The 26,890-nt window shown below is 38.6% G+C and overlaps 1 protein-coding gene across 4 annotated transcripts in view; it reads right to left on the minus strand.

The window, feature by feature from the left end:
* LOC135173636 (guanine nucleotide-binding protein G(q) subunit alpha) overlaps positions 1-26,890 on the minus strand; it is a 126,744-nt gene that overhangs the window by 69,783 nt on the left and 30,071 nt on the right. For all 4 annotated transcript variants that reach the window (XM_064140682.1, XM_064140684.1, XM_064140683.1 and 1 more), the window contains one exon: positions 14,564-14,748. In XM_064140682.1, the coding sequence (XP_063996752.1) occupies positions 14,564-14,748 (185 nt within the window). The remainder of the gene's footprint in view (positions 1-14,563; positions 14,749-26,890) is intronic.

Below are 26,890 nucleotides of genomic sequence, written 5' to 3' on the forward strand. Positions count from 1 at the left end.
CTGATCATAAAAGGAGCTCAGGTTGGTCAGGCAGAACCTCCCCTTCCTAAACCCATGCTGGCTGGGCCTGATCCCTTGGCCATCCTGTAGTTGCTTTGTGATGGCACTCAGGACAACCTGTTCCATGCCCTTGCCTAGCAACGAAGTCAGGCTGACAGCTCTGTAGTAGATTAGAGGGGGACTATACTGGTCCCTGACTCCGCCTGCCAGTTCAGGAGTCCTATTGTCCTGGAGACAATTTGTCCCACTATTGACGATTCAGGCAAAGGTGTTAAGTACCTCTGCCTTTTCCTCATCCTTTGTCACTATATTCCCCTCTCTATCTAATAAGGACTGGAGGTTGTCCTTGCTCCTTCTCTTGCCATTAATATATTTATCGAAACATTTTTTATTCTCCTTAACAGCCGTGGCCAGCCTAAGTTCTAAACGAGCTTTTGCCTCTCTTATTTTTTTCCTACGAGACTTAGCAACATCCCTGAACTCTTCCTGGGATACTTCCCCTTTTTTTCCAAAGGCAATACACTTTCTTTTTTATCTTCAATTCCTTCAGAAGCCTGAATCTTTAATTCCTTCAGAAGAAAGAAATGAGGTTCAACAAGGACAAGTGCAGAGTCCTGCATCTGGGGAGGAATAATAAACTGCACCAGTACAGGCTGGGAGGTGATCTGCTGGAGAGATCAGCCCTGTGGAGAGGGACCTGGGGGTCCTGGTGGATAACAAGTTACCCATGGCACAGCAATGTGCCCTTGTGGCCAAGAAGGCCAATGGGATCCTGGGGTGTATTAGGCAGAGTGTGTCCAGCAGATCAAGGGAAGTTCTCCTCCCCCTCTACTCTGCCCTGCTGAGACCTCATCTTGAATATTGTATTCAGTTTTGGGCTCCCCAGTTTAAGAGGGACAGAAATCTGCAGGAAAGGGTCCAGTGGAGGGCTACAAGGATAATTAGGGGACAGGAGTGCATGGCTTATGAGGAGAGGCTGAGTGACCTGGGGACTATTAGTCTGGAGAGGAGAAAACTGAGAGGGATTTAATAAATGTTTATAAATATCTGAGGGCTGGGTGCCAGGAGTGGGGGAACAGGCCTGCTCTAGGGTAGGGTGTCCCTGACCATCGCAGGTGGGTTGGAACTAGACAATCCTTGTGGTCCCTTCCAACCCTGACTGATTCCATGATCCTAACTTGCACCCTGTGATAGGACAAGGAGCAATGGATGTGAGCTGCAGCACAGGAGGTTCCACCTCAACACAAGAGGGAACTTCTTTACTCTAAGTGTCATAGAGCACTGGAACAGGCTTCCCAGAGAGGTTGTGGAGTCTTCTTCTCTGGAGACTTTCAAGGTCTGTCTGAGGACAGTGACCTGAGATAGACTATGGTCCTGCTTTGGCAGAGGGATTGGACTCAATGATCTCTTTGGGTCCCTTCCAACCCCTGACACCCTGTGATCTTGAAGTGAAGAATAAAATGCTTTGCTCAGTTACTGGTTTTATTCATAAACTTCAACAGTGCCAGCACCTGTAATATACTGAAAGAGTGAAGATCTATGATTGCTGCTTCTACTACATTAATTTGCTGATGCAGTGAGCCATAATTACAAGATTGAGATGAATACAGATCTCTGAATTGTGGGCGTGGTAAGGTTCCAGCTAAGCACATTTTTCTTTAGCCTTTTGAACTATCTGTGAACTCCAGTTTCAAAGACAAAATTGATTCACAGTAAAAGCATGCATGACAATTTTGCTATCTGTAAGGGATAGGTACACAGAGATAGCAGTTACGTGTCAAAACCAGAGAAGAAATACAGTCCCGTTTGTGATGCTCAAATCAGTGAAGCCAAATGGTGTGTCCACACATCTTAGATCACTCTCTAGAAATCCTGCCTCCTTCATGGCAGAAGTTGAACAAGGCAAGGGAAGCCAGGCTGCTAAGAAGTCAGACCTCAATCTTTTAAGGTAAGAATTGTCATCGTCATAGAATTATCATCATAAAATCAACCAGGTTGGAAGAGACCTCCAAGATCATCCAGTCCAACCTATCCCCCAGCCCTATCCAATCAACTAGACCAAGGCAGTAGGTGCCTCATCCAGTCTTTTCTTGAACACCTCCAGGTACTGTCCTTTCTTTTCATACAGCTTATAGACATGAAGTTTTGTATATTATGCAGTGCCACCAAGTGCAGACCCTAAATCATGGTATAGTTTACCATGTGGTTTCTCAGCCATTTGGAAAATACTTGGTTTTAACAAATACTGTAGTGAAACTCCCTGGAACTCTGAAGCTGGTATAACACTGTCTCTGCAAAGTGGGTGACAGAAATGCAACTCAATCAGGAAGAGTGTACTACACAGACATGTTAAAAAACTTAAGTTCATCCATACAAAGCTATGTCAAGTAACAACTACTTCTACAATTAATTCTGCGATCCATACTGCTGGAGACAACTAAGAGCAAATTTGGTAAATTTCAAAAAGTCTGGAAGTTCAAAAAAAAAATATGGGAACCAAGTAAAAAATATGCCAGCACTGTAATGGTTCTTGTTTATTATCCTCCTCTTACGCTCATCAGCAGAATATAACTGCACAACATCTGACAGGGAAAACACGCAAGGTGAAAGAATTAAAAAAAAACACACCAAAAAACCCAACCCCCCCAAAAAAAAACCCACAAATCTTAACATGATGAAAAATATGTAACTACCAAATCTAGAATGGAGAGGAACAAAAAAAAATGTTTAGGGAAGAAGCTTGTTTGGTACCCTATTGAGAAATAAGTATGTAATGACTGAGACCATTACAAAATAAAAGTATGTTCTGAGATTAACTCTTTAAAAGCAGGTTCCTGACAACTCAGCCTACATATCACTACTCCCTACATCCACACTTCTGCAAAATCCCAAGTTATATTTATTTAAATTTCCTCTCACTGCAGAAGCTTCATATGAGAAATTTAATTTTCATTACTTTCCCAAGAGGAAAGAAATTGTAAAATCTAATACTGATGTAGCTTGCACCAGTAATACAGGACACGGTGAAAAATTGTATTAAAATATTGACTAGACAGAATTTGATTGTATTTTATGTTGGCAAGGTTTCTGCAGATGGTGTCTGTTTCAGCACATCTAGACAGTTAAAAAAGCTGCTTGATATGTATTCATAAAAGGTTGTTTTCCACTGCATGTCCTAGTCAGCAGATAATAAGTCAAAAAAGACCTACTGGATCAGAGAAATGCATTCTATTGCTATTTAAGAAAATTACTCTCTGAATAGTACTGACCTCAGCGAAGAAAACTTTGCTGTTAAAATGTTCTTATTTGTCAGATGGACAAGACACACTCACATTGCTGATTCATATGGTACCAGACAGCAGCGCACAGGAAGCTCTACCGGAAGACCACAAAAGATGACAAGTGTCCAAAAAGGGACAGATAGGCAGCAACATACCAGCAAGAGCATGCACACACATGGAATCAGGAAACAACAGAATTTGTCAGTGAGTGAGCTGCAGTTTCTCTCAGCCATTTGTATTAGATCCTCAAAAGTTTACTTCTTCAAAATATATCTTTCTATTCTGAAAGAGATATGATGAAAAGTTACATAATTTTTCACAAGACAAATGCAGTGAATGAGTAACTCTGCCATGTGCAAGTCATTATCACCTAAGAATGACACGAGCTACCAGGCTTTACTGCCATGCCCACCTCTGATTAGCATGGATTTATAAATATTGCCTTGCAGAAGAACTTGTTGTTTGAATGACACCTTTCATAACGAGTCTAATAATGAGGTCATACAATTTGTGTTCCAGAACTACAGGTGAAATAAAAAAAACCTTTAAAACTCAGCTTGGACAAATCCTGATGAATCCAAATGGATTCCTCTCTAGAGTGGGAAGATTTGGATTACAAGTAGTAAATGAACTATACACAACACAGTATCATTACACAAATTCTATTAGAACTCATCAGTCTATACAAATAGACACACCCCCTGTAAATCACAGAAGGATCCTTAAAAACCTGCCAATCATATTTTAGAACCCAGTTGCAGAGTCTATATTCTCCTTTGAAGAAATATCTCACCTAATTGGTGTGCAGGTGCCTTTGCAACCTCTGAGGAGCTCTTTCCATTCATGTATTCCTCAGTTTCCTCATACATGTCTTTAAACACTTTTTGTTATGTGCAAGAGTAAATCAGACAAGTAATGCTAACTTTCCTGAATAAAAATCCACTTTTACTGCACACCACAACACATATAGGCATTAGTCAAAAATTCAACACATCTTTGAGTGATGTCTTAGTCTCATGGTTCCTATATTATAATCAATAGAGAGCCACTAAACTTATTTTATTGCTTACGTTTTCAAAAGCTGCTTAAGAAGTGGTAAGCGGTTGAAGAAAACACAGCTTTTTCAAAAAAGAGAATAAATATTAAAGTTAATTTCTTCCCCAAATTGTTATTGCACATCTAAATTAAAAAAAAACAACATAAAATGCATCACATATCATTCTGTCCCATGCCCTTCTTTTAATTTGAGACTGTTAGCTGCAAGAAAATCTAGAATATGTAGTATGCTTTTGCACTGTTGTGAGTGGATTTTCAGTTCTTTATTTTTACTTATACAGCTCCAGGTTTATGAAAGTAATTAAACCTTTATCATAGAAGTTTTAATGTTTCATTAAGTCCTTTTCAAATGCAGAGTTTGAATAAAATCAGCTTTTAAAAATGCAAAGAGTCAAAGGAATGTACATTAATTTTTTTCTTCAAAATATTCCATCCCAGAATCAGCTTATTACATGGCTTTATGATTAAGGGGGGAGGGAAAAAAAGAAAGATTCTTCCCATCATCATGAGTGTCTTTAAGAAATGAGTTTAACCTTCAGAGGCTCACACAATGAATCAGTCTGGTCTATATTTTATCTTCAAACTGTATTTGTTACAGCTTAAGACACTGAAATGTATTCTTGCACGGACAATTATTGTAATTAAAACCAAAAGCGATAAAAAGATTCCTTTTCCAATCCAAACTATATATTCCTTTTGGTTACTGAAAAAGCGGACTGGAAACTCGTACTACCTTTCCATCTATAAAGAGTTCAGAAGCAGTGCAGAAAAGTGCTATTACATCAGAATAATTCTTAATCTTCTTATACAGAGCACAAATTCTGCTTCTGCACAACTAAAACTTGTCATTGTATTCTGGAAGAATACTTAGTGAATCCTGTGGGTGTAAAAACTACTGTATGTCTGGTTCCTACTCAGCAGATTTCTGCTTTAAATGATCCTTGAAGGAGCCTTGAATAATGAGCGCTACCACGTTTTTCCAGTTCTGAGTACTGAGTAGCACAGAACTAGCCATAAAGAAACTACTGGGCTACTCCAAAAATAATAACTGACTAAAAATACTAACACAAGAACATACATAAAAATCTAATACCTACTTTGTTCTAAAGCGCTTCACAAATGCAAAATGACATAGGGTGGTATTTTAAGGGGAATGAAGCAAAGCTGGAAGTGTGAGGGTTCAGACTGGATGTTGGGAGGAAGTTCTTCACCCTGAGAGTGGTGAGAGCCTGGAATGTGTTGCCCAGGGAGGTGCTTGAGGCCCCATTCCTAGAGGTGTTTAAAGCCAGGCTGGATGAGGCTCTGGCTAGCCTGATCTAGGCTACGGTGTCCCTGCCCATGGCAGGGGGGTTGGAACTAGATGATCCCTGTGGTCCCTTCCAACCCTGACTGATTCTATGATTCTGTGATTCTACACATGTAGCTAGAAAAACAAAGTCTGCAGTCAGATGTCTCAAATTTAAGGTGATGCTTTTCCTTTGTAACACAGAGAGTAAAATCTCTGTAGACAGATACAGACCAGATCATGACTCAACATTAAATCCTACCCCTGTGTTTTTTCTACTATTTGTATAAACGGAAACAACCATCAAAATGGCCATAAAGTGGTGTAACTACCCCTGAATGTCACAACAGGTCTATGAGGCCTACATAATGGCTATGACAATCGCTGTTCATACATGGTACATGCTTGCTGTTTCTTCAATCAGCACAGGGCTGTGCGTCTGTTCAGAAGGCAGACGGATATGCCCAAGGCTTCTTTAGCTGCAGTGATAAGCAGTAACCTTTTCATCCATTCTGCACAACTGGCAGCCTTTTGTTTATGGAGAAAGAGATAGATAAACACTAGAGATGGGATGCAAAGAACATTTTCAGAGAGAAACAGCACTCATCTACCTGCTAGCACAGCCAACAATATGTACAAAGAGCTTAAGTTCTCAAACAAGAAGACACAGTTTACCAAACCATACTTAGCCAGCATTTCCAAACACAAATTACTCTGGATACAATTTACAGTTTTGAAACTTACAATTTGGACATGTAGTGTATTATATACTGAAGGCTTAGAATGCTAACAAATAAACAGTAAGTCAAATTTTAAACATGGCCAACAGGTCACATGAAGAAAAATGAAAAGCCATCATCATGAAACTGCCTTAATTAAGAAGAAAAAATCTTAATCTTACAGCTCTTCCACGATATCAGTTGCCTTAACTCAAGTGCCCATGAACTCTTATATCGATGACTAAGGAAATGAAGAGACAAATGAGGGCTAAGTGTTAGCAAGGATCAAAAGTAGTTTCTACTCCTCCAACCCAGTCATAAGTTCTCTTTTGTCATGCTTGAGACTGTTCACGTAAATGACTTGCTCATAATAAGTAATTTTCCTACCTAGCCAGTGAAGACAAGCATGTTTTCCTGTCAAAGGTGACACACTCAAATACAGTCTTCTGATGTTATAAATATTATTAGGAAAAAAAGGTAGAACATAATATGACTGAAGTCATGCTTACACTCTCATTTTCCAATCTCCTCTTCCAGAAGCAAAACACTGGATTCTTGCCTCACCTCTACATAATCACCAAAATGAATCCAAAGTCTAAGAGTGAAGCTAGATAAGCCCATAGTCTGAGAACAGACAGATGTATGATTGAACTGATGAAATATGAATACATAATCAACTCTTCATCAGAAGACTTTATTCATATTTTAACCAAGGAGGAAAAAGAGCAAGATAATCTCTGGAAAAAAAAGTAGAGAATCAAAGAGATTATGTACCTCTATGAGGCAATACATCCTGCAATATGAAACAAAATATATTTGAGAAGAGAAAAAAAAAAGAAGTCTGTGTTGTGTTTTGCTTTGGATTTATAAAACAAGACTTTTTTCTAAGCCAAAGATGAATTTGACTGGAAGATAAAGCTTTCTAGCATCTCAGATATTCTAACTTTTGCCATGCATGAAGAGTAAACTGAACTAGAGTATGACAACATTTGCAGAAAAATATGGTCCACTTTAGCTCATAATTTCTTCAGACACTGCAGTAAACCTTATTTAAAGCAATTTCTGTGTGTTATTAGAAATGAGCAATGAAGACATGAGGTCTCAAGAATTTTCAGTTGTTCTGCATAGCATAACTGAAACGTAACTGGATCTAAGTTCCCCACAAAAGCCTAATGCAGGGAGAAAATGCTTTCATAAACTGTAAGAGAGTATTACTTTAATCTGAAACCACTTCAGAAATAAATACTGGATAACCTTATTACGTCTTCTGCAGAAATGAATGAAATTATTAAGAAACTTTCCTCTATGTAATACTTACATATTATGTTTATTTTCTACATAAAAATATGTTATATAAATACCTACATTTACATAACTTTTTATTAATTACGGAAGTCAGAACAATTCAAGAGTATGAAACTTTGTTAATTTGTAATAAACGCCAAACTCCCATTGCATACAAAAGACACCCTGAGCTGCTTTCACATATTCATTGTCAAGAGAGAATGCTCACATTAGTATTTCCTTTCAGAAACACTATGTGCTCTGCAGGAAAAACAGCTAAGCAATGAGCGTATCTGACGTAAAACAGTCAGAAAGGAAACATAATGCCTGTTTTCCTATAATTACGGTCTTTATGCAGTGTACAAGTGATCACAGAATCTGTGAAAATTTGCCAGCATTATTACCACCCGTTTGTTCCTCATACTAGCAGAAAGAGCAGAAGGGTGGAGACAGAAAGACAAAGCACGGACATCACGTTCCACACGAGTGTTTCTGTATGCGACTTATCACTTCCTGTTAGCAAACACGCGTTAATCATTTAAAAAGTTGTATTGAAAAAAAATAAAGAGCTTCACTAAAAACGAAATATAAAAGGGAGGAAGGAAGAAATCTCATTGCTGTGCAATAAGCTGAAGTTTAGTTTCCACTTTTATGTTGAACTGCAGGCTAAGATAGTCTCTTTATTTGATATCAGTGGAATTATCTAGTGTTTACTGGGGAAGGGTGTTCATTTATCTGTATGTTTATTTTAAACACACATATTCTCAACTCTTCATGGGAACATGCAACACTGTTTATCTAGCTTTCTCCTGATACACAATCATTTTTTCACCACACATGGAAAAATAACTGAACTTCATGTTTCTGTTGGGGTAAAATATGAAACAAGCAGAACGCAACAGAGGAAACAAACAAATTACAATCCCATGGGAGCAGTATAGGCAAACAGAAGAGACTTTGTTCAGAACAAAGGAAGTAAGTGAACTGGTAAAGAAAGGAGGATCTAATAACACATGTACTGAGGTTTTGGGAGCTTCTAAAAAGTTTATTCAAATACAAAGGAGGAGAAAGAAAAGAGCAGAGAATAGGATGAAATGGCATGGGCAGAGGTAAGCAGATACAAACCTGCTGAAGTCAAGTGTACGTAAGACTGGAGGTGCCAGACAGGAAGGCAAGCCACAACAGAACTGAATGACTGACGAGAGACTGACAAGAAATACATCTGAGGATAGGCTGGGATTTTGTTAGGATTGTCAAAGTCGTCATGAAGGACGTTCTACAAAGCATTCAGAAAGAAACTGCTAATGGCTTTACTGTAGCCCCTAAAGCTTACTGATCAATGTTTTTGTGGAGGAAACACAGCTATCGGGGAGATGGGTTTTACCTCACACTGTAATATCACAGAATCATAGAATCATTTACTGGAAAAGGCCTTTAAGGTCATCGAGTCCAACCCTTAATCTAGCAAGTCTGCTGATAAGCTCCATGCCTACACGTCTTTTGAATACCTTCAAGAATGATGACTCAGCTGCTTCTCTGGGCAGCCTGTTTCAGCGCTTGACAACCCTTCTGGTAAAGAATTTTCTTCCTAATATCCAACCTAAGCCTTTGTTGGTGTAGTTTGAGGCCACTTCCTCTCATCCTGTCACTTGCTGCTTGAGAGAAGACCACATTTCAATGTTTTTTCAATTACTTGTAGGAAATGGTTAAGGTCTCCACTCAGTCTCCTTCTCTCCCCATTAAACAGGCCCTATTCCCCCACACGTTCCTCATTGTTCTCCAGAGAAGACAGCTTTGTTGCCTTTCTCTGGACCCACTCAATGTTTTTGTTGTAGTGAGGGGAGCAAAAGGGAACACACTAGAGGTCTGTAATAGGTGCCTTCAGATCCATGTAATTAAGAGACAGTGATATTTTAACTATACTCTCTTCACATTGGCTGGCTCTGCATCAATGTATTGCTTGCAAAAATTATGTATAAGAAGCATTTAACTCTTCTGCAAGGGTAACTCTGGTTTTGAGTCCCTGGAAAAGAACATCTGTGAGTACTATGACATTAAATATTAACTAACATTATTAATACCTTTTTTTCTCCTTGTAGACTACTTTAAGGCCTCTGATCCAGGTTTGAGGCGCTGCAGAATACTGTTTGTGCAAATGGCACCATTTAGATTTCTCCTACTTGAAGAGTCATTTTATTATCCCTGTTCCAAACCAATAAACATTTCATTTCACCATCCCCAAAACATCATCTTTGCTTTTTTAAAAGAAGAAATCAAAAGGCCAGAAAACCCACACAGTCTGCATCATCAGGCAGTCAATAACCCTCCCAGTGATTGCACACTCCTGCTTTGGATTCAGTCCTACATATTCCTTCTGTATTGAGTGAGGTGTCTGAAGGAGGCCCTTTCCTCCAGCCTAGGTTTGTTCAACATCGATTTGCACCACAGAGATCCATAACATTTAAAACACCTCCAACTCTTTATTCAAGATAAAAATCCATGCAGCCTGCTTCTATCTGTACTTGTTTGCTCTGGTGGACTTGTCTGACTTACAAGAAAAAAAAATAACAAGGTAAATATGGACTTAAAGATAATACAAGTAAGGTTTTCCCATGTCATCCTATTTTTACTCCAAAACATTGCTGAAAGGAAATTGGTATAAACACAGAATTAATTTCAGCAGAAAACAGCAAAGGTCCAGGTCTACAACAAAACTTGCTTTTATGTTTTCAGCCTCATTAAAAACATTCTTGTAGTCTGTTCTGTCACCATTACTCACATTAGATACCTTCTTAAGAATATTTAAGGAGTCACACAGGCAATTATAGATATGGAATTCAAGTAAGATTTCTTGCCTGTTAGTAATGACAGGGTGACATCTTCCTGATACTGTCTGCCTAGCGCTGAGGGGCAACTTGTCTTAGAAGTTTCATTCAAAGGGAATAGTATGGGTTAATAGTGGCACTGAGTGTTTAGTATAGCAATAGATTTGTTTGGTACCATAACAGATTTGTTAGAACTTCTTAATGACAAGAGAGAAAATAAAAGCCACCCATGCATATGCTTCAGTTTCAGAAGTACTAGACATGTTTAAAAAAAAAAAAAAAAAAAAAAAAAAAAAAAAAAAAAAAAAAAAAAAAAAAAAAAAAAAAAAGGGAGAGGGAGCACAGAAAAGGCAAAACAGACACTGCATTATCCAAAGGAAAGGCTTTCAAGGCATTATGAAGAACACAGGGAATGGTAAAACTCAGAAATTAAAATGAATGGTCATCTTTCAGTATTTGAAAAGAATGACATCTTTTAGTATTTGAAAAGAAAGCAGAGATACAGAGATCAGCTTTCTAGAAATAACAAATTGTAAAAATACAAGCCTGTACTTTACTTGAGTATCCCTAGGTGCACCTGAGTTAGTACTGTATAAAAAGTTTTGAAAAGACAGGCAATTTTGAGTATTGCCTATCAATAGGCTATCCTGTATATCATAAAAATACTTCCTATTCTAAACTTCAAGAGCCACGTGAAAGCTCCAAAACCTCTAGTTAAGACGTAATTAACAGAAGCACATTTACTCAAAACAAAACTGAAAAATATTTCCTATGACAAATTCCAGATCGCTCTCACTCATCATGTTAAAACTTCAGTAGACTTCATTTTCTGAAGTTTAACATGAAAAATAAATGCTTTTCATGTTATAATGCTCTAACACCAGTTCTGAGATACTACATTCTAAATATTAATAATTACATTTCTCAGCTTTCACTACTTTCGTAAAAAAGCCAAGACTACCATAATGTAGCACAACAGATTTTGGTCTCTGCCTCCTTAGTTATATTGGTGACTACGAAAGTTACACGACTTCAAAAGAACTTGCTAAAGTTAACATTTGCCTCTTGCAAGTAATTCAGTCTAGGTGTGTTGAGTCCTTAAATGTTATGATCCTGTACACCAAGATCATACTATTGCCTACTTCACTGACTTCTTGGTGTAAGGGAACTAAAAATTTCAGCAGCTAACTTTTTCAAGTCAGTATATGTGGTACGTTTTGTGCACAGCAAAAACATGGAGCCAAGAGGCTGAAATACATGGACAAATGTAATTTTCTCTTACACATTTGATTTTGATTTCTGAGGGATGAGGGGAAACTAGTCACCTCCAGCATGTAGACTATGAAGTTCAAGTCTTTTTTACTAATTAGGACAAATGTTTCAATATTCTTCATTCACACAAACATCTCCATTAACCATTAAACAAAGTTAACAATACAGATTTTGACAGGATGCTGCCCCAAATCTGGATTCTTTATGTGGCATTCAGTAACTACACAGTAAAAAGTACTAGCTACACCTAAGGTCAACACCTGCCAACTGGTCATTGGTTAGTTTCTTTGTTGCTTCATCATAAAGAAACAGCTCCTGCTAAATTCACTTTGCATGCTCAGAGAGCAATGGGTTTGTTTGGGTAGAGGGGTTGTGTAGCTAGGAGGTGTGGTCTTTCACATTGTAATGATATTATAATGAGATAGATTGAACAGCAGGGCACTAGTTAGCAGGACTTTGCTGAATTTGTCAAACAGTGTTAACCCAAAAGGATGCAGGTTCAATGTTCTGGAAATCTCTGACCTTTCAACCTTCATAAGGTTCCCCTGCAACCTTCTCATTTCGGTACAGTCTTAAGGTACACAACATTAGAGTAACTTCATCAATTCCTCTTTCTGAGACCATCTCGTTCTATGATAAGCAACATCAGCCTAACTTTAAACAATCAAGCTCCAAAGATTCTCCTGTCTTCACACTGCATAAACTCAGGTTTCAGCAAGACTAGTTATTGCAACATTACATCACCAATGACATGACTACCACCTGCAGTGACTCTGGCAAAGTCAAGTGGAGAATCAAAGCTTCTTTATCCTGCTAAGAGACTTTATTTTTCTTACTTGTAAATTAGATGTCTTAAAACAGATTCAGCAGTTCAGCTTAATAATTAAGCTACATATAGGTAGACAAAAGACTTTAATCTTATTGCATATTTATTGAACAGTCTCCTCCTCAGTTAACAGAAACATGCTTCTTTATCATAAATGTCCTTTCAATAGTCTCAGATACTAAAAAAATACTAAATAACTTTTGACTCACCAGAGAAGGTATTACTTTATTAAATGTTCTTTCACAAGACTGAAAGAAAGGTGAGCCCTATACTTTTGACAATTCTTAAACTCTCCACCCGACAGTAGTTGTTTGATAATAGCTCAATAGAGAAAAACAAAACAAGTTCCCAGGAACTCTTACCAAACATAATTGTACCACTCCTGTGGCAAGAACTGGGAGATACAGTCATGCAATTTCGTGCCTTAACAAGTATTCAAAATAAGTATAAAGCATTTCACTTGAAATTTCATGGAACACTTGAATTATTTTACTCATCTATTTTTAAAAGCATAAATACAAAAAGTAACATTGGAAAGGAGTCAGGCTGGTCACAGATGAACCTTCCAAACATTTCAGATCATACAAACACAAATAACCATAAAACCACTTAGGCTGGAAAAAGGCTTATAAGATCGAGACCAGTCATTAACCTAACACTACCAAGTCCACTAATAAACCATGTCCCTGAACTTCGTGTCTTCATATCTTTCGAGTATCTTCTTGGATGATGACTCAACTACTTCTCTGGGCAGCCTGTTCCGCTGCTTGACAAGTGAAGAATTTTTCCTACGTTCAACCTAAACCTCCTCTAGTGCAACTTGAGGCCACTTGCTCCCATCTTGCTACTTGGGAAGAGAGACTGACGCCCACTGTTCTTCCACCTTCTTTCTGTTAGTTGTAGAGAGTGATAAAGTCTCCCCTCAGACTCTTTCCATAGACTAAAAAAACCCAGTTTCTTCAGATACTCTTTGCAAGATTTGTTCTCTATACCTTTCACCAGCTTTGTTGCTCTTCTTTGGACCTGCTCCAGCTCCTTAATGTCCCAGCTATAGTGAGGGGCACAAAACTCAGCACAGTATTCAAGATGTGGCCTCACCAGCACCAAATATAGGGGCATGATCACTTCTGTACTCCTGCAGACAGGACGCTGTTGGCCTTCTTGGCTATTTGAGCACACTGCTGGCTCACGTTCAGCCAGCTGTCAAACACCACTCCCAGGTGCTTTTCTGCCAGGCAGCTTTCCAGCTACTAAATCCCAAGCCTGTAGCACTGTCTGGAGTTGTGACTCAAGAGCAGGACCTGCACTTGGTCTTATTAAATCTTACATAATTTACCCTGGCCAATCAAGCCAGCCTCTCCATATCCCTCTGCACAGCCCTCCTACACTCAAGCAGAACAGCACTCCCACTCAGCTTGGTTATGTCTGCAAACATTGTACTCAATACCCTGAAACAGATCAATGAAAATGGTACTAAAGAGAACCTGTACAAGTAAATGTATTTTCTCTTTTAAAATTTCAGTAACTGCATCAGTATCAAAAGAATCTCTTATAAGGTTGTGTTAAAATTTTATGTCACAGTATGTTCACACACAAACAGGTATCTCCAGCTATTTTTCTAATAATCTGATTTCTTTCTACATGTAATGTTAATGGCAAACCTTAACCACTGACTTCTGCTACAGAACAGCAGAACAGCCTAACTGTGATCTGGCCAATGCATGGCATGCAAGGAAAAGTCAAGGGGCAACTGAAGTCACAATCAAGCAGTAGCCTGCCATTAAATCTCTGCCCTGTGACAAACCCTTAAGGCACCTTATTAAGAGCAGCTCTCATTTTAAAAGCAGAACCTTTGTGTTGTCAAAGTAACAAAAAAGGGCAGAGAACTAAAGGCAGGACTGGAACATGCTGTTTTCTTCTGAGGTCTGAGAAAGATTTGTGTTACATGTAACTGAAAACCTCAATCCGTTCCCTAAATTAAGAGGAAAAACTTCAGATACAAAAAAATATCTCACCTTGTTATGTTCATACTTGTATGGGATTTTGAGAGTATCCATGGCTCTGATCATGGCCTGCATTGCTGTGAATATATTCTGGTACACCAGTTTTGTAAAGCCCTTTTTGTCTTCATCAGAGTAGCCTGATCCATGAATGATTCTCATCTGCTTGATAAACGTGCTTTTGCCACTCTCTCCTGTGCCTGCAAGACAAGTAAGAAAGATATGCTTTAGCCACGGGACACACACACTACTTGTTCTGAGCAAGGCTGAAAGCTTTTTTAATGCGAGGCTAAACAGTGTCAAGTAGTCCTTACGAGGTAACTACAAGGTTCAGTGTCAAACAGCAGTATCAGCAGCAACCACAGTTATCACTGAATTAAAACTTTTGTTTTAACTTAGCGACTAAACTAATAAGTAAAACAAAATCCCCGAATATATACATAACATTATTACTATGTATTTAAATATCTTCCATTCTGGAGGGTGCAAAGTTGTCCAAAGCAGATAACATCAGTTAATTACTTTTGTTAAAAAACTAACAAAACAAAGCACACGCACACACACACAAATCTCCAACAAAATAACAACAACAAACAAAACAAACCCAAACCCTACACACCAACAAGCACAAGTTTTGTAACTATTGCAGCCCTTTGAACTTCAACTTCTGAAATATGTGATATCACTGTTAATTAAAATTTGGCTCATTCATCAACAGGCAGATATTAATTCCTTTAAATTTCTCTGTACCTTCTACTAGAAGCAGTTTGTTAATGAATATTTCTATCTGTGGGTCAATTTTAAGTTAAAATCTTCTTGTTGGGAATTTCACACTGGGTACATCACATATTTTTCCTTTGCTTCAATGCAGTGAGCTCATCCTCTGCGACTGGAAGAGCTTATCTACTTTATTCCTGCATTTGCTCAAGAGGACAAGCTGAAATTTAGAACAAGCAGTTGAACAGTCACATAAACCCTGCATTCAAACAGCTACTCAGTCACTGCAAGAAACAAAATGCATGCACCATGGTGCATTGTTCAGCACTGTGATGTTTGGCCTTTCCAGCCTGGGTTTTATTTTAATAATTTCTGTACAACTTTCATATTAAACTACCCATATATATATGAACATGGTGTCTCTTTGAATGCCGTCTCAAAAATTTCCTCAAGCCTGTTCCTCCCAGGCCAGTGCTTAAAACTACTTTCTTGTCCCTGTTCATAGATAACTTTGTAGTTAAGCCAGCAGCAATGAGAACATTTCAGGTCCTCCTTAGCTGCATGGAGTGTCACATACACATGGGCAAAGTGTGAAAAGTAAACTGTTGAAAAAGAAAACCATGGCAAATCTCCAGCACAGAATGCAAGAAAACAGAAAAAAAGAATATGAATGACAGATAATACTAAAACATACAGGATTGTCCAAAACTTTCTAAGAAGCGGAACTATAGGAACTCACAAAAACTTTGCATTGATGGCTCCTCTTAGATTGCTGTGATGCTTCAAATAGCAACAAATTCCCACTTAAGCATGGCATAAAAAATTATCAAAACTTTTAAGTAAGAGATTCTCATCTTATAACCTGTCACATCTCTGAACATCTCCCCAATGTTTTTTTCTTCAAGTAGTAACAGCAACAAATACTAGTGCATCATCAAGAATTTTACAGATAGCTGAAATTCTCCCCCTTATCAGTATGACCTCCAAAAGAACCAGGAAGAAAGCTGAGATGCTTAAATGCAGCAGTAATCTCTTAAGTATATGCTTACACACACAAACGTACATACATAATTTATTGTGTAATTATTACTTCTTGTATGCAACCTGTGAAAAAAATGAACTACAGAATGCTGAACACAACACTGCCCTATGAAACTTACATAAAAACTTAAAACATGGTTAATTTTCAATAGGAGGCAATGCATCTACTGGTAGACTAGATTCAAAACTCATGTGGTGGCTTAAAAGCAAGTTAATGGAGATTAATCATAAAACAATACACACTAGAAGTCTAGGGTGAGTGTGCAACGCATACTTGTACTTGTTTTTGCACTTCTCATCATGGTAACTTAAACAGATCTAATATCTTCAGTAATCAAATACAAGACTGTTTTTTAAACTAAAACAACAAAGATGACATGCTCTAAGGAAAATCCATGCTGGCATCTCTTAATAAAAGAATCACAGAAATATCCAGGTTGGAAAGGGCCCTCAGGATCACCAAGTCCAAGCCATAACCCTGCTCTGCAAGTTTCACCTTAAACCATGTCCCTAGGCACCACATCCAAATGACCCTTAAACACATCCCAGGTTGGTGACTAAATGACCTCCCTGGGCAGTTCTGTCCAGTGCCTGACCACTTTCTCTGTGAAAAACATTTTCCTAATGTCCAATCTAAACCTACATATTCTCGACTTGAGGCCATTTCCCCTTGTTCTGTCTCCAATTACCTATGAGAAGAAACCAGCACCAGCCTCTCCACAATGTCCCTTCAGGCAGTTGTAGGTCTCACCTGAGCCTCCTCTTTTTCAAACTAAACAGCTCCAGCTCCGTCAGTCACTTCTTGTAAGATATATTCTCTAGGCCCTTCACCAGCTTTGTTGCCCTCTTCTGGACCTGCTCCAGCACCTCCACATCTCTCTTATGTTGCAGTGCCCAAAACTGAACACAATACTCAAGGTGTGGCCTCACAAAAGCCAAGTACAAGGGGACAATCACCTCCCTACTCATGCCACACAATTTTTGATACGAGTCAGGATACCATTGTCCTTGTTGGCTGACTGGGCACACTGCTGGCTCGTATTCAGCTGCCTATTACAACCCCTGGATCCTTTTCTGCCACGCAGCCCTCCAGCCATGCTGCCCCAAGCCTGTAGTGTTGCTTGGGGTTGCTGTGGCCCAAGTGTAGGATGTGGCATTTGGCCTTGCTGAAACTCATCCCATTAATGTTGGCCCATTGATTTTGCCTATCTAAGACCCTCTGAAAAGACTCTCTATGCACATTCAGATCAACACTGCCACCTAACTTGGTGTCATCTGCAAACTTACTGATGACACTCTCTATGCCTGAAGCAAAACTGTCAACAAAGATGTTAAAAAGAAGTGGTCCCAACCCAGATCCCTGAGGAACACCATTAGTGACCAGTCACCAACTGGATTTAACTCCATTGACCATCACTCTCTGGGCCCTCCTGAAAAAAGGAAATGCTGATGAGTTATGCTTGACTCTCTGTATTTATTTCTAACTTTGACCTACAAAAAGGCAAGAAAAAAATAAAGGCTAAATCTTATTATTTGAAATTTTACATTTAAATTAGATAGGAAAAGACATTCTTAATATGTAAAATAGAAAAGGCCATCTAACACTATCCTGTTAGTCACGCATCCACACAGATTTACTACCAATTGCTAAATCAATAGCATGTATGTTTGCAGAAGGCTAGCTTTTAGGTCATGACTCAGTGGCAGAAAAATCCAGAAGTATCTGCAAAGTGAGGATTCATGGGTCAGCATGGAATCAGCACCCTGTGTAGACTGCACACAGCCTGACACTTCTACCTGTTGACCATTTTTCTACTTCCACTACAAATATGCCTGCACTGTTTCCTCAAACATCTACTCAGAAAACGTAGTGTTTCACCACTGTCTCACAGATTTAAACAAAAGTGCAGAAATCAGTTTCACCAGGTATTAAGTAGCAGAGTAACTCCTATGAGAAGAGCTAACACAGTAATAAAACAGGTGACACACAAGAAGAAAAACGTTTAACTATAGTTGTATTTGACTTGAAAGAGTGCTTTATGTCCTCTCTGCTACTACTAATTATGCTATAGGGAAAAACATGGTTATTTTTCATTGCCATCCCAGCACTGGAATGCAGTAGGATCATGTTTCTGCTGAAACTAAGTATGGCTGCCTATGAAAACATAAAAACTGCACAGAATTCAGGCCTTGGACTGACTTGGCTTTGTAGGTGCCAAAACATCCAAAATGTATCACAGAACACATGAGATCAGCCTGGGAGTTTAGGCAAAGGAGCCACTGTGTCATACCACTTGGAACAGCAGCTTTCAGGCTCACCACTGAAGGCCACTGTAGGGAGGGGCACAGAGCTGGTAGAGTCTCCTTCCTGTTACTACCAAATTCCTTAATTAACATTAATAGATCATCCTTCACAAGAGTTGCTTGATGTCAGGAAACATTTTTGATAGTGTTTCAGTTAGATTAATGGAAAAGACTACGGAACAGGAAAGTATGTTAAGTTTCAAGCAAAACAAATCAAGAGAGGGAGCTAAGGTCTCCAGACACCTGTTTCTGCACCAATAGCATACCATCTCTCTTTTTTTTTTTAATTTATGTTTAAAATTGAATGGAGTATCTACTAAGTTAGTAGTGAGAGATCTACCACGAGAGATCGAACAAAGCACAGGTTTAAATTAAGAGCCATTAATAAAAAAATCTGGGAGAGGTGTACATACCCCTTGCCAATATCACTGCCAAGTGTTTGGCCCACTGACAGAATCACTAATTTAAAATCATTACATAATCATCTTCTTAATTATTTTGCTCCACATCTGCATATAAAAAATTTGCCATCCATTATATTACCTTGTATCATTTAGGTAGCTCATAAGCATTAAGATGACTATCAATATTCTATGAAATAAACCAAAATATCATTTCGTGTATGACTCATGTGAACAACAACAAAAAAAGCCTCACAGATAAGTAAAGGTTCCTTCCAAAGAAACATAGGTAGAATTTTACAAATACAGCTCAGGAAGTGCAGAATTATGTTGAATAAGTAATGTGAAACATCTGTATTGATCTAGAATTAATTGTTCCAAGAACAACCTCAACTGTCTTCAATGTTTATGAGAAACTAAACAAATGTTACCAACTACAGAATATTTCTAAAGCTGTTGCATTATTTTTGTCCCCTAGACTACAAGAACCCTATTAACCATCTTTAAGAATGACTTCTTTTTTCTCTCATTGATGATTACACGCTGTACCAATGAAATTCACCACAGTACAGGAACTGATGTCTCTCCCTTAAAATATGAACCTCTCGTTATGTAGACAACTAGTCTGAATGTTTTCTAAAGCTAAGAAATACTCTTAAAGGTGCTTAAACAAGTAATAAACTTTGCTTGTCACTCTTGTGCAGTCACTGAACTCAAAGAAACAAAACTAGCACTCATCTTTATTGTACTACTACACAACTAAATACAGTCAAGTGACTGCTACAACAGTCAAAGTAAGTAACTGAATTGCTGACAGTTGGGAACACAGAATTAAAAATCAAATTTCACTCAAGTTCTGCAGCTTTTTAAATGAATATTAATTCAAGCTTTTTGTGAAACAGCACCTCACAAACTGTTTTTCAAGAAATACAGTTAAACAAATACAGCTTTGTGCCAGATAGTCAAAACCACACTGTACTACTTGCTGCTAGCACAACCCATTACTGGAAGTCAGCATCTTCCTCTCTCCATCTTCAGTTCTGAAAAAAAGTAACAACCCAGAAACTGAAACAAAAACATCCCCTCAACTCTACCCCATCCAATCGAGCACAAGACCCTCCTCCTTTTGAGCTACAATCAGGTAATTTTCACAATTCCAGAGACAGATTCTTACAGGTTGGGTATAATTTTAGAGGCAAGAAAGAAACAGAAGAGATATGCTGGCTGCTTTTACAGAGGAAAAGGAATTCCTCAAGATACCATTAATCATTCAGAGGAGGACAGGAGGCCCACCCCATAGAACCTTCTCCCTGCTCTTGAATCGATCCCTCTGAAAAACTAGGGACTCCCTGAAGAGAAACAGTGCTTTACAGACTGTGCTTAGAGCTTCATTTTACATGGCATGAAGAACCTTCAAAAAATCCTTCACCATCACTGCCACAAATGAAGTTTCAACTTCAAAAATGTTTTATGTTATCCATGACTCCACCTGTCAGCAGGCTGTTGAAAATCTGTATGCTACATGCTGCTCATACGAAGAAACCCAGAAATGAACACCAGTATTACTGAAAGACAGCACTAAGCAAATTCTTACCCTCCTTGCACAAAGGCCAAGCCTGTCTCTAGAAATCAGTATGTAATTAATTTCTATACCTCATCTAAAGGCAGAATATGGCATTGGAAAGCAGACTTACTTAAGGCACCGACATGTGAATTGATCTTGTTCCCAAAGGTGCTTGGTTTTCACCCAAGTGATGAACCGAATATAAAAATCCAGGTAGATAAACCAATATCCTCATCCCGTAACTTTCATTTTCTGTTATTACTTCAACATGCATCTTCTTTTAGGGAGACTGAGGTTAAACCTCTTAACTTCTTCTGTATGCCACCTATGGCACTTCACTTGTGCCCATAAATTGGACTGAAAACACTAAGGTCCCACAACAGACCACATTACTCTACATGTCCTACAGGTCTCCCAGGAACTGAATTTCTCTATGAAACCTTAGTTTTCCACATGGCAGGCTAAAGGCAGAGTTAGGTCTGAACTTTATTCAGGAAGATATGTATACAATGCATAAAGAAAAAAAATAACTACTCTTTCCACTAAGTAAATCTATGTAATAAAAGGTTTTAAACTAAATTTGGAGGAAAAATGTAACACTGTTTGAAAAAAATTATGTTACAAGTTGGTTAAAACTCAGTATCTCAAATAAGATTTTTCTTTAGCAAGGGCAGTGTGTGGAGAAAGACATCACCATGTAATTCACATAAGGCTTATCACAAAATAATGTTATCAAAGTATCTAGATGGTTTGATGCTATTTAGATATTATCAATACAACAATTTATTGTATTTTCTACTGTCACATATATTTGTTAAAGGAAGTAACAGCATCTACTCTTCAAACTGATGTTTCAGAAAGCATTAAGTACTCATTTTTCACTAATCAAAGGAATCATGACCAGGCAGACATAATTTGCATTCTTTGCCACTCTGAAAGACGCCACTTCAGGGACAGTACAAGCCACTTTCCTTTGACTAACCAAAAGCAAGCACAAATATTGTTAGCATTTGAAATAGTTTTGGAGGAGAGAGTTTTGTATTTTGTTTCTTCTTTATTTTTACTGCGGGAGTGGGTTATTAAAAAACAACATTATCTTTAGAAAAAGATGTCTAAGATACAGCAAAAGAGATTTCCACCCCAAGCCTCTGTAGTTTAACATCCTTCTACCCAACTGAAAATTCCATCATTACAACTGGAAAAGCAGAGTCCAATCTCTTAACTTTTCCTACTATCAAGCATAATCATGTACAGCAACATATCTACAAAACAATAGCTGCATTTACCATGCATACAAAGGCTTAAAACTTTGCATACTCTGCTTTCATGAGATGCAGTTAAAATTTTCACGCCTTTTGATTTACATTTTGAAGAAACACTGTAACACCTGAAGAATATACCTGATGCACAACTGTGTCTATGAGGAAGTATGATAAAAAAACAGTATGCTATGGGATTTGCTTTTGACAATATCTTAACAACGATTAAGTGGAAAGCCTAAAATCAAACTCTTGACCTGCCACTCATACAAAAGAGACCCATCAAGGATCTGAAAGGATTTAACAAAGTCTTATGCTGGTTTAACACAGTCTGCTCTAACAGACAAGCTCTGCCCTGCCCTCCTCTTACTGCCCTCCAAAATATCAGGAGGAAAAAACCACGCAAAACAGACCAGGTTGCAATAAAGAGTTTAATAAGATGATCTACAACTACCTCAGCCTATTTAGCAGGAAAGCACAGCAAACGTACAGGCAGCAGATGCCAGCCATAAAACGGCACCTCAACCTTCCAAGTTGTTAGCCACACCAGCAGAAGAGACCAACACCCAAGAAACAGAGGCACTGACTGGAAGCAGGAATCCTCTCATGTTACAAACCCAGCTTTGAGCCCTAGGATACTTTGCTCCAGTCAGCACTTTCATTCCAAAGCTGGCATGATGTCAGCATGATATTGAACACTCAGTAGCAGACTCCATCAACTAAATCCCTAACAAGCATTTTTTTGTCTCTTAGAATGTGAAAATACTTCTAAAGTAATTATTTTGCTCTACCAAAACTAGTATAACTGCATTATCATTAAAAACAGAAGTTGTCGAATAGTAGCACTTCCATTATAATATTTATGTCAAGCAGCATTCCTAGTATTACTAAGTAACACTATCTTGCATTGAAGTCTACGAACAGCAAGTGCTTCTTAGTGGTTTCATACCTTTTTCCCCTCTCAAGAATGGTTACTTTTCCCTCAAAACTGGTTGAAATACCTTCCCTTTACATGTTTATAAACATTAATGAGGTCATTCCTCAGTCTCCTCCAAGCCATAGAGACCTAGGTCTTTCAGTATTTTCTCATAAAGATGTTCCACTCCCTTAATCACTTTCGTGGCTCTGCAATGGACTCTTTCAAGGTTGTTCCACAATGTTTTTTAACTGAGGGGCCCAGAACTGGACACAGTATTCCAGATGCAGCTTCACCACAGCAGAGTAGATGGGGAGAAGAACTTCTCTTAACCTGAAAGCCACAACCCTTCCAACACTCCAGGATGCCACTAGCCTAGGCCACAAGAGCATATTGCGGGCTCATGGTCATCCTGCTGTCCACCAGGACTTCCAAGTCCTTTTTACCTATGCTACTTTCAAACAGATTAGCCCCCCAACCTATACTGGTCCATGAGGTTATTATTTCCCAGATACACAACTCTACACTTGTCCTTGTTGTATTTCATTCAATTTCTTCCTGTCCAAATCTCCAGCATACTCATACAGATTTAGATGTATAAAAAAATAACAAAGCAGTTTTTTAGAAGTACCAGGACAGATAAAGAGTTTGGAATGTTTTTTTCCACAAGGCTATTTAAAGTCTCATTTTAGGTTATGCACTTCTGAGAAGAAACTCAAGATGTCCCCTTGGTCTCTTCTACTTGTGCTTTTTCAACTGTTTGTGCTTCAGGGTGCTCTATGTTTTCTGTACTAGTAAGTTTCTGAACTCACCATTAGACAAGAATCAGCACATAGTGCCTTTATATTTCTAATGGTACAATCAAACTTGTAGCATTAGAAATATAAAGGCACTATGTATCTAATGTTGGTGTGCAGATGTCTGCTGGACAGTTTCCCTACGGCCTATTCATTCAGCAAGCACTGGAAGAGAACCTCAAGCATAGCTCTAGTAATAAGATGATGAAGCAATTTTTGCTTCAGTCCAACTATAAACAAACAAGCATGAATAAAGTGCAGGGTCTTGCAAGCAGAGCTCTGTGCTGACTACACCGAGAAATCTGCCAGGGTAATACATAATTTTTTAAATAACTTAACTTACAGCATGCATCACACATTGTCTGCCTTCCCTACCTTCCAAGAAAAATGTATCTAAAGAGCACCATAAATGCCACAATGCCTTAATGATGTCAGCTACATGTGAAGTCTTACAATAAGTATTTTTGTCTCATATTTAATCCTTTTTCCTCATGCCAATGTGAAGGGGATGCCTCCGCAGTCCTCCAGTCCCAGGGAGACTGAAGAGGTGGTGGTGACCCAAACCCACACCCACCCTAGTTCAGGTCACTCATACCAACTCCTTGAATGAGCATCCATGTCGTTTGCACTCACCAACACCCAGGCTATTCAGTCTGGGGCTGGCCTCAGTGTTTTTTACAGCTGATCATAGTGTTACATTTGATGGGGGATAGAGCTCATCTAGGCATTTAATAATGAATAAAACAGAAACATCATACCAGAAAACAGAATAGGACAGGGTTGTCCAGCAGACATAACCACTGCTAGGGGAGCAAAAATGAGGTGTGCTGGGAAGTGGGAAGGCAAGGCAAATAGAGATACCACTTTCTAATCACAAGCTATGTGATGGCCTGGGAAGTGCTTTCCCTTCCCCTACAAGGGCAGGACTCTTTCTTATGCTGCCTTTGTCCCAAGGTCTTCACCCCACAGCTGCAGGGTTGCAGATGCAGGGCTATACACAGCCCATGACTGCTACTTCTCACAGCCACCTTCAACGTGAAAGGTTCTCAAAGGATATTGAGCAACACTGAGAGAGGCTCAGACCGTGAAAGAACTGTACCTTACACTGAACAGGACATGCAAAGAGCCCATGGAAACTGACAGCACATGATAAAGAACTCTGGCATGGGAGCAGCAATAGACTAAAAACACATTACTCCATTTTTATTTAATAAAATAAACTGAGAGGTTCAAGTGTTGGATTTGTGTTCCCTTTGTTTCTGGACACACAATGTCAACCACTTTTTTTTTGCATTTCTCAGCACACATAGGCAAGCTTGTGTGAATGCAGAGACCTGCACACACACAGAGCTAAACACAGGCTGACTCCAAAGCTGAGAGGGCTATACATCCACCTAGAAGGAAGCACAGTTCCAGATATTATGGCACAGTTCCTTCAGCTTATGGAAGATCATCCTTGAGAGTGCTTTTAACTGCTACCTTCCCTGAACAGTCACTAGCTAATTATTTTGCTGCCTTCTTGCAACTTGCATCTTCTCAGACGCTGCCAAGGAGCCATACACTCACTAATGAAGCAGCTCCCCTAAAATGAAGCCAACTCCTCGGCAAACCTTTCCCCTCCCAAAGAGAGGTGATCTCAGCCATCTCATTAGCTGATGGGAGGGGCACAACTGCTGTATCATTGTCTCAGGAAATATTAATTTCAATTATTTCAAATCTAGAAAGATTTTAAATCTATCAGTGGAAGAAAGACTTTTGAAAGCACTTATATGGCCTATTTTAATGTAAATATACCTATCTGCATATTTTTGTGTGCATGCATAAACAGACAGAATGACAAAGGCTGTAGACACAAATATACTACTGCCACTTTCTGAGTTAAAGAAATCAGGTCAAGGGTAACATTATCAAAGAAGAATTTTATAATTAATGAAAGTATAATTAGATTCACCACCAAAAAAAAAAAAAAAAAAAAAAAAAGGAAGAAAAAAAAAAACCTGGTTTTTATTAAGAAAAAAAAAAACAGAAAGTGGATTGATTAGCTAAGTTCTAAGAAGACATCCTTGTTAGCCTCATATACCACACCATATAGGTATTTTCATACTAAGCACACGATTGCAGAAATGTAACATTGTTTTCAGATGCAGCATTTGCTCATGAAAATAACTGAAAATCGGAAAAAATGCTAAGTCTGGGGGAAGCGAAAGATAAAAGCTACTGAGTCATTAAGAACACAACGTGAGAAGGTATCAGGGACAAGAGGGCAGATTCTACTGGTCAAGGCACCCAGGCACAGCATTTTATATTTGCATTTCTAACAGCATAGTGTACTACCATGCCATGTCACTTAAAGGTTTGCTTTCCTGTTGCTGAAGAGAGTAACATTTTCATGCTCTGCTTCTCCAGCGGAGAAGAAACTGGGAGGTAGCAGCAGCGTGGAACACTGGTGCATGGATATCATGCACTGTTCATGCTCCTTCAAACCATCAGCTTGAGCCCAGCCTCAATGCCACTGATTTGCTCAGCTAAGTTTTCAGACACATCACAGACAAGCTGAAACGTAGACTCCAGAATTAAAAGACATTTATGATTCTCTTTATAATTACCTTATTACAGGCTACCTTATAAGTGTTACAAAAACAAAACAAAACAAAACCCCCCAAAACTTAAGACACTATCAGTCATAACACAACGGACACTGCAGACAAGCAATGTGCTTTGCTGCCGTTCAGAAAAAGCATACATTTGCTGGATACATGTACAGTTGTAGAAAAAAATCTTAAGAAATGCATGAACTAGATGTATTTGGAATTACAGCTACTGTTTTTACTCAAACATCATCAACTCCAGCCAACAACATCTACCACCCAGATGCAGCTATTTGCATCAGAAAAAAAATCACTTCCTTTCTCTCCCAGTGTCTCTTCTTAGCTCTGACCTCTCTTGACAAGCATTTGGTTTCCTGCTTAATGGAAGTCAACATGTTATTCATTGGCACCGAAGTTCTTGGCATTATAAATCCTGGTTCACATCTGCATATGAGATACATATTCACTTCTGTCCCTGTGTAGTTAAGTTTCTTATGATGCTGGGTTTTGAGTTTACAGGCATTCAAGTAATACTACTTTTTGTTAGTTATACCTGTGTTTCACAGAGGCGACACTGAATATATTTCTACTAATTTCCAGTGCTAATGGAGCAAGATACTCAAGAACATGTTCATGTTATTCCTATTTAATTTTTGTAAATCATATATATATATATATAAATAAATAAATTAACTGTCAGAGCAAGTAATTGCTGCCTACACAGAGGCAAAGTGGTGCTGGGAAGATCTTATAAT

The sequence above is a fragment of the Pogoniulus pusillus genome, chromosome Z, assembly GCF_015220805.1.
Source record: "Pogoniulus pusillus isolate bPogPus1 chromosome Z, bPogPus1.pri, whole genome shotgun sequence".
NCBI classification, from domain to species: domain Eukaryota; kingdom Metazoa; phylum Chordata; class Aves; order Piciformes; family Lybiidae; genus Pogoniulus; species Pogoniulus pusillus.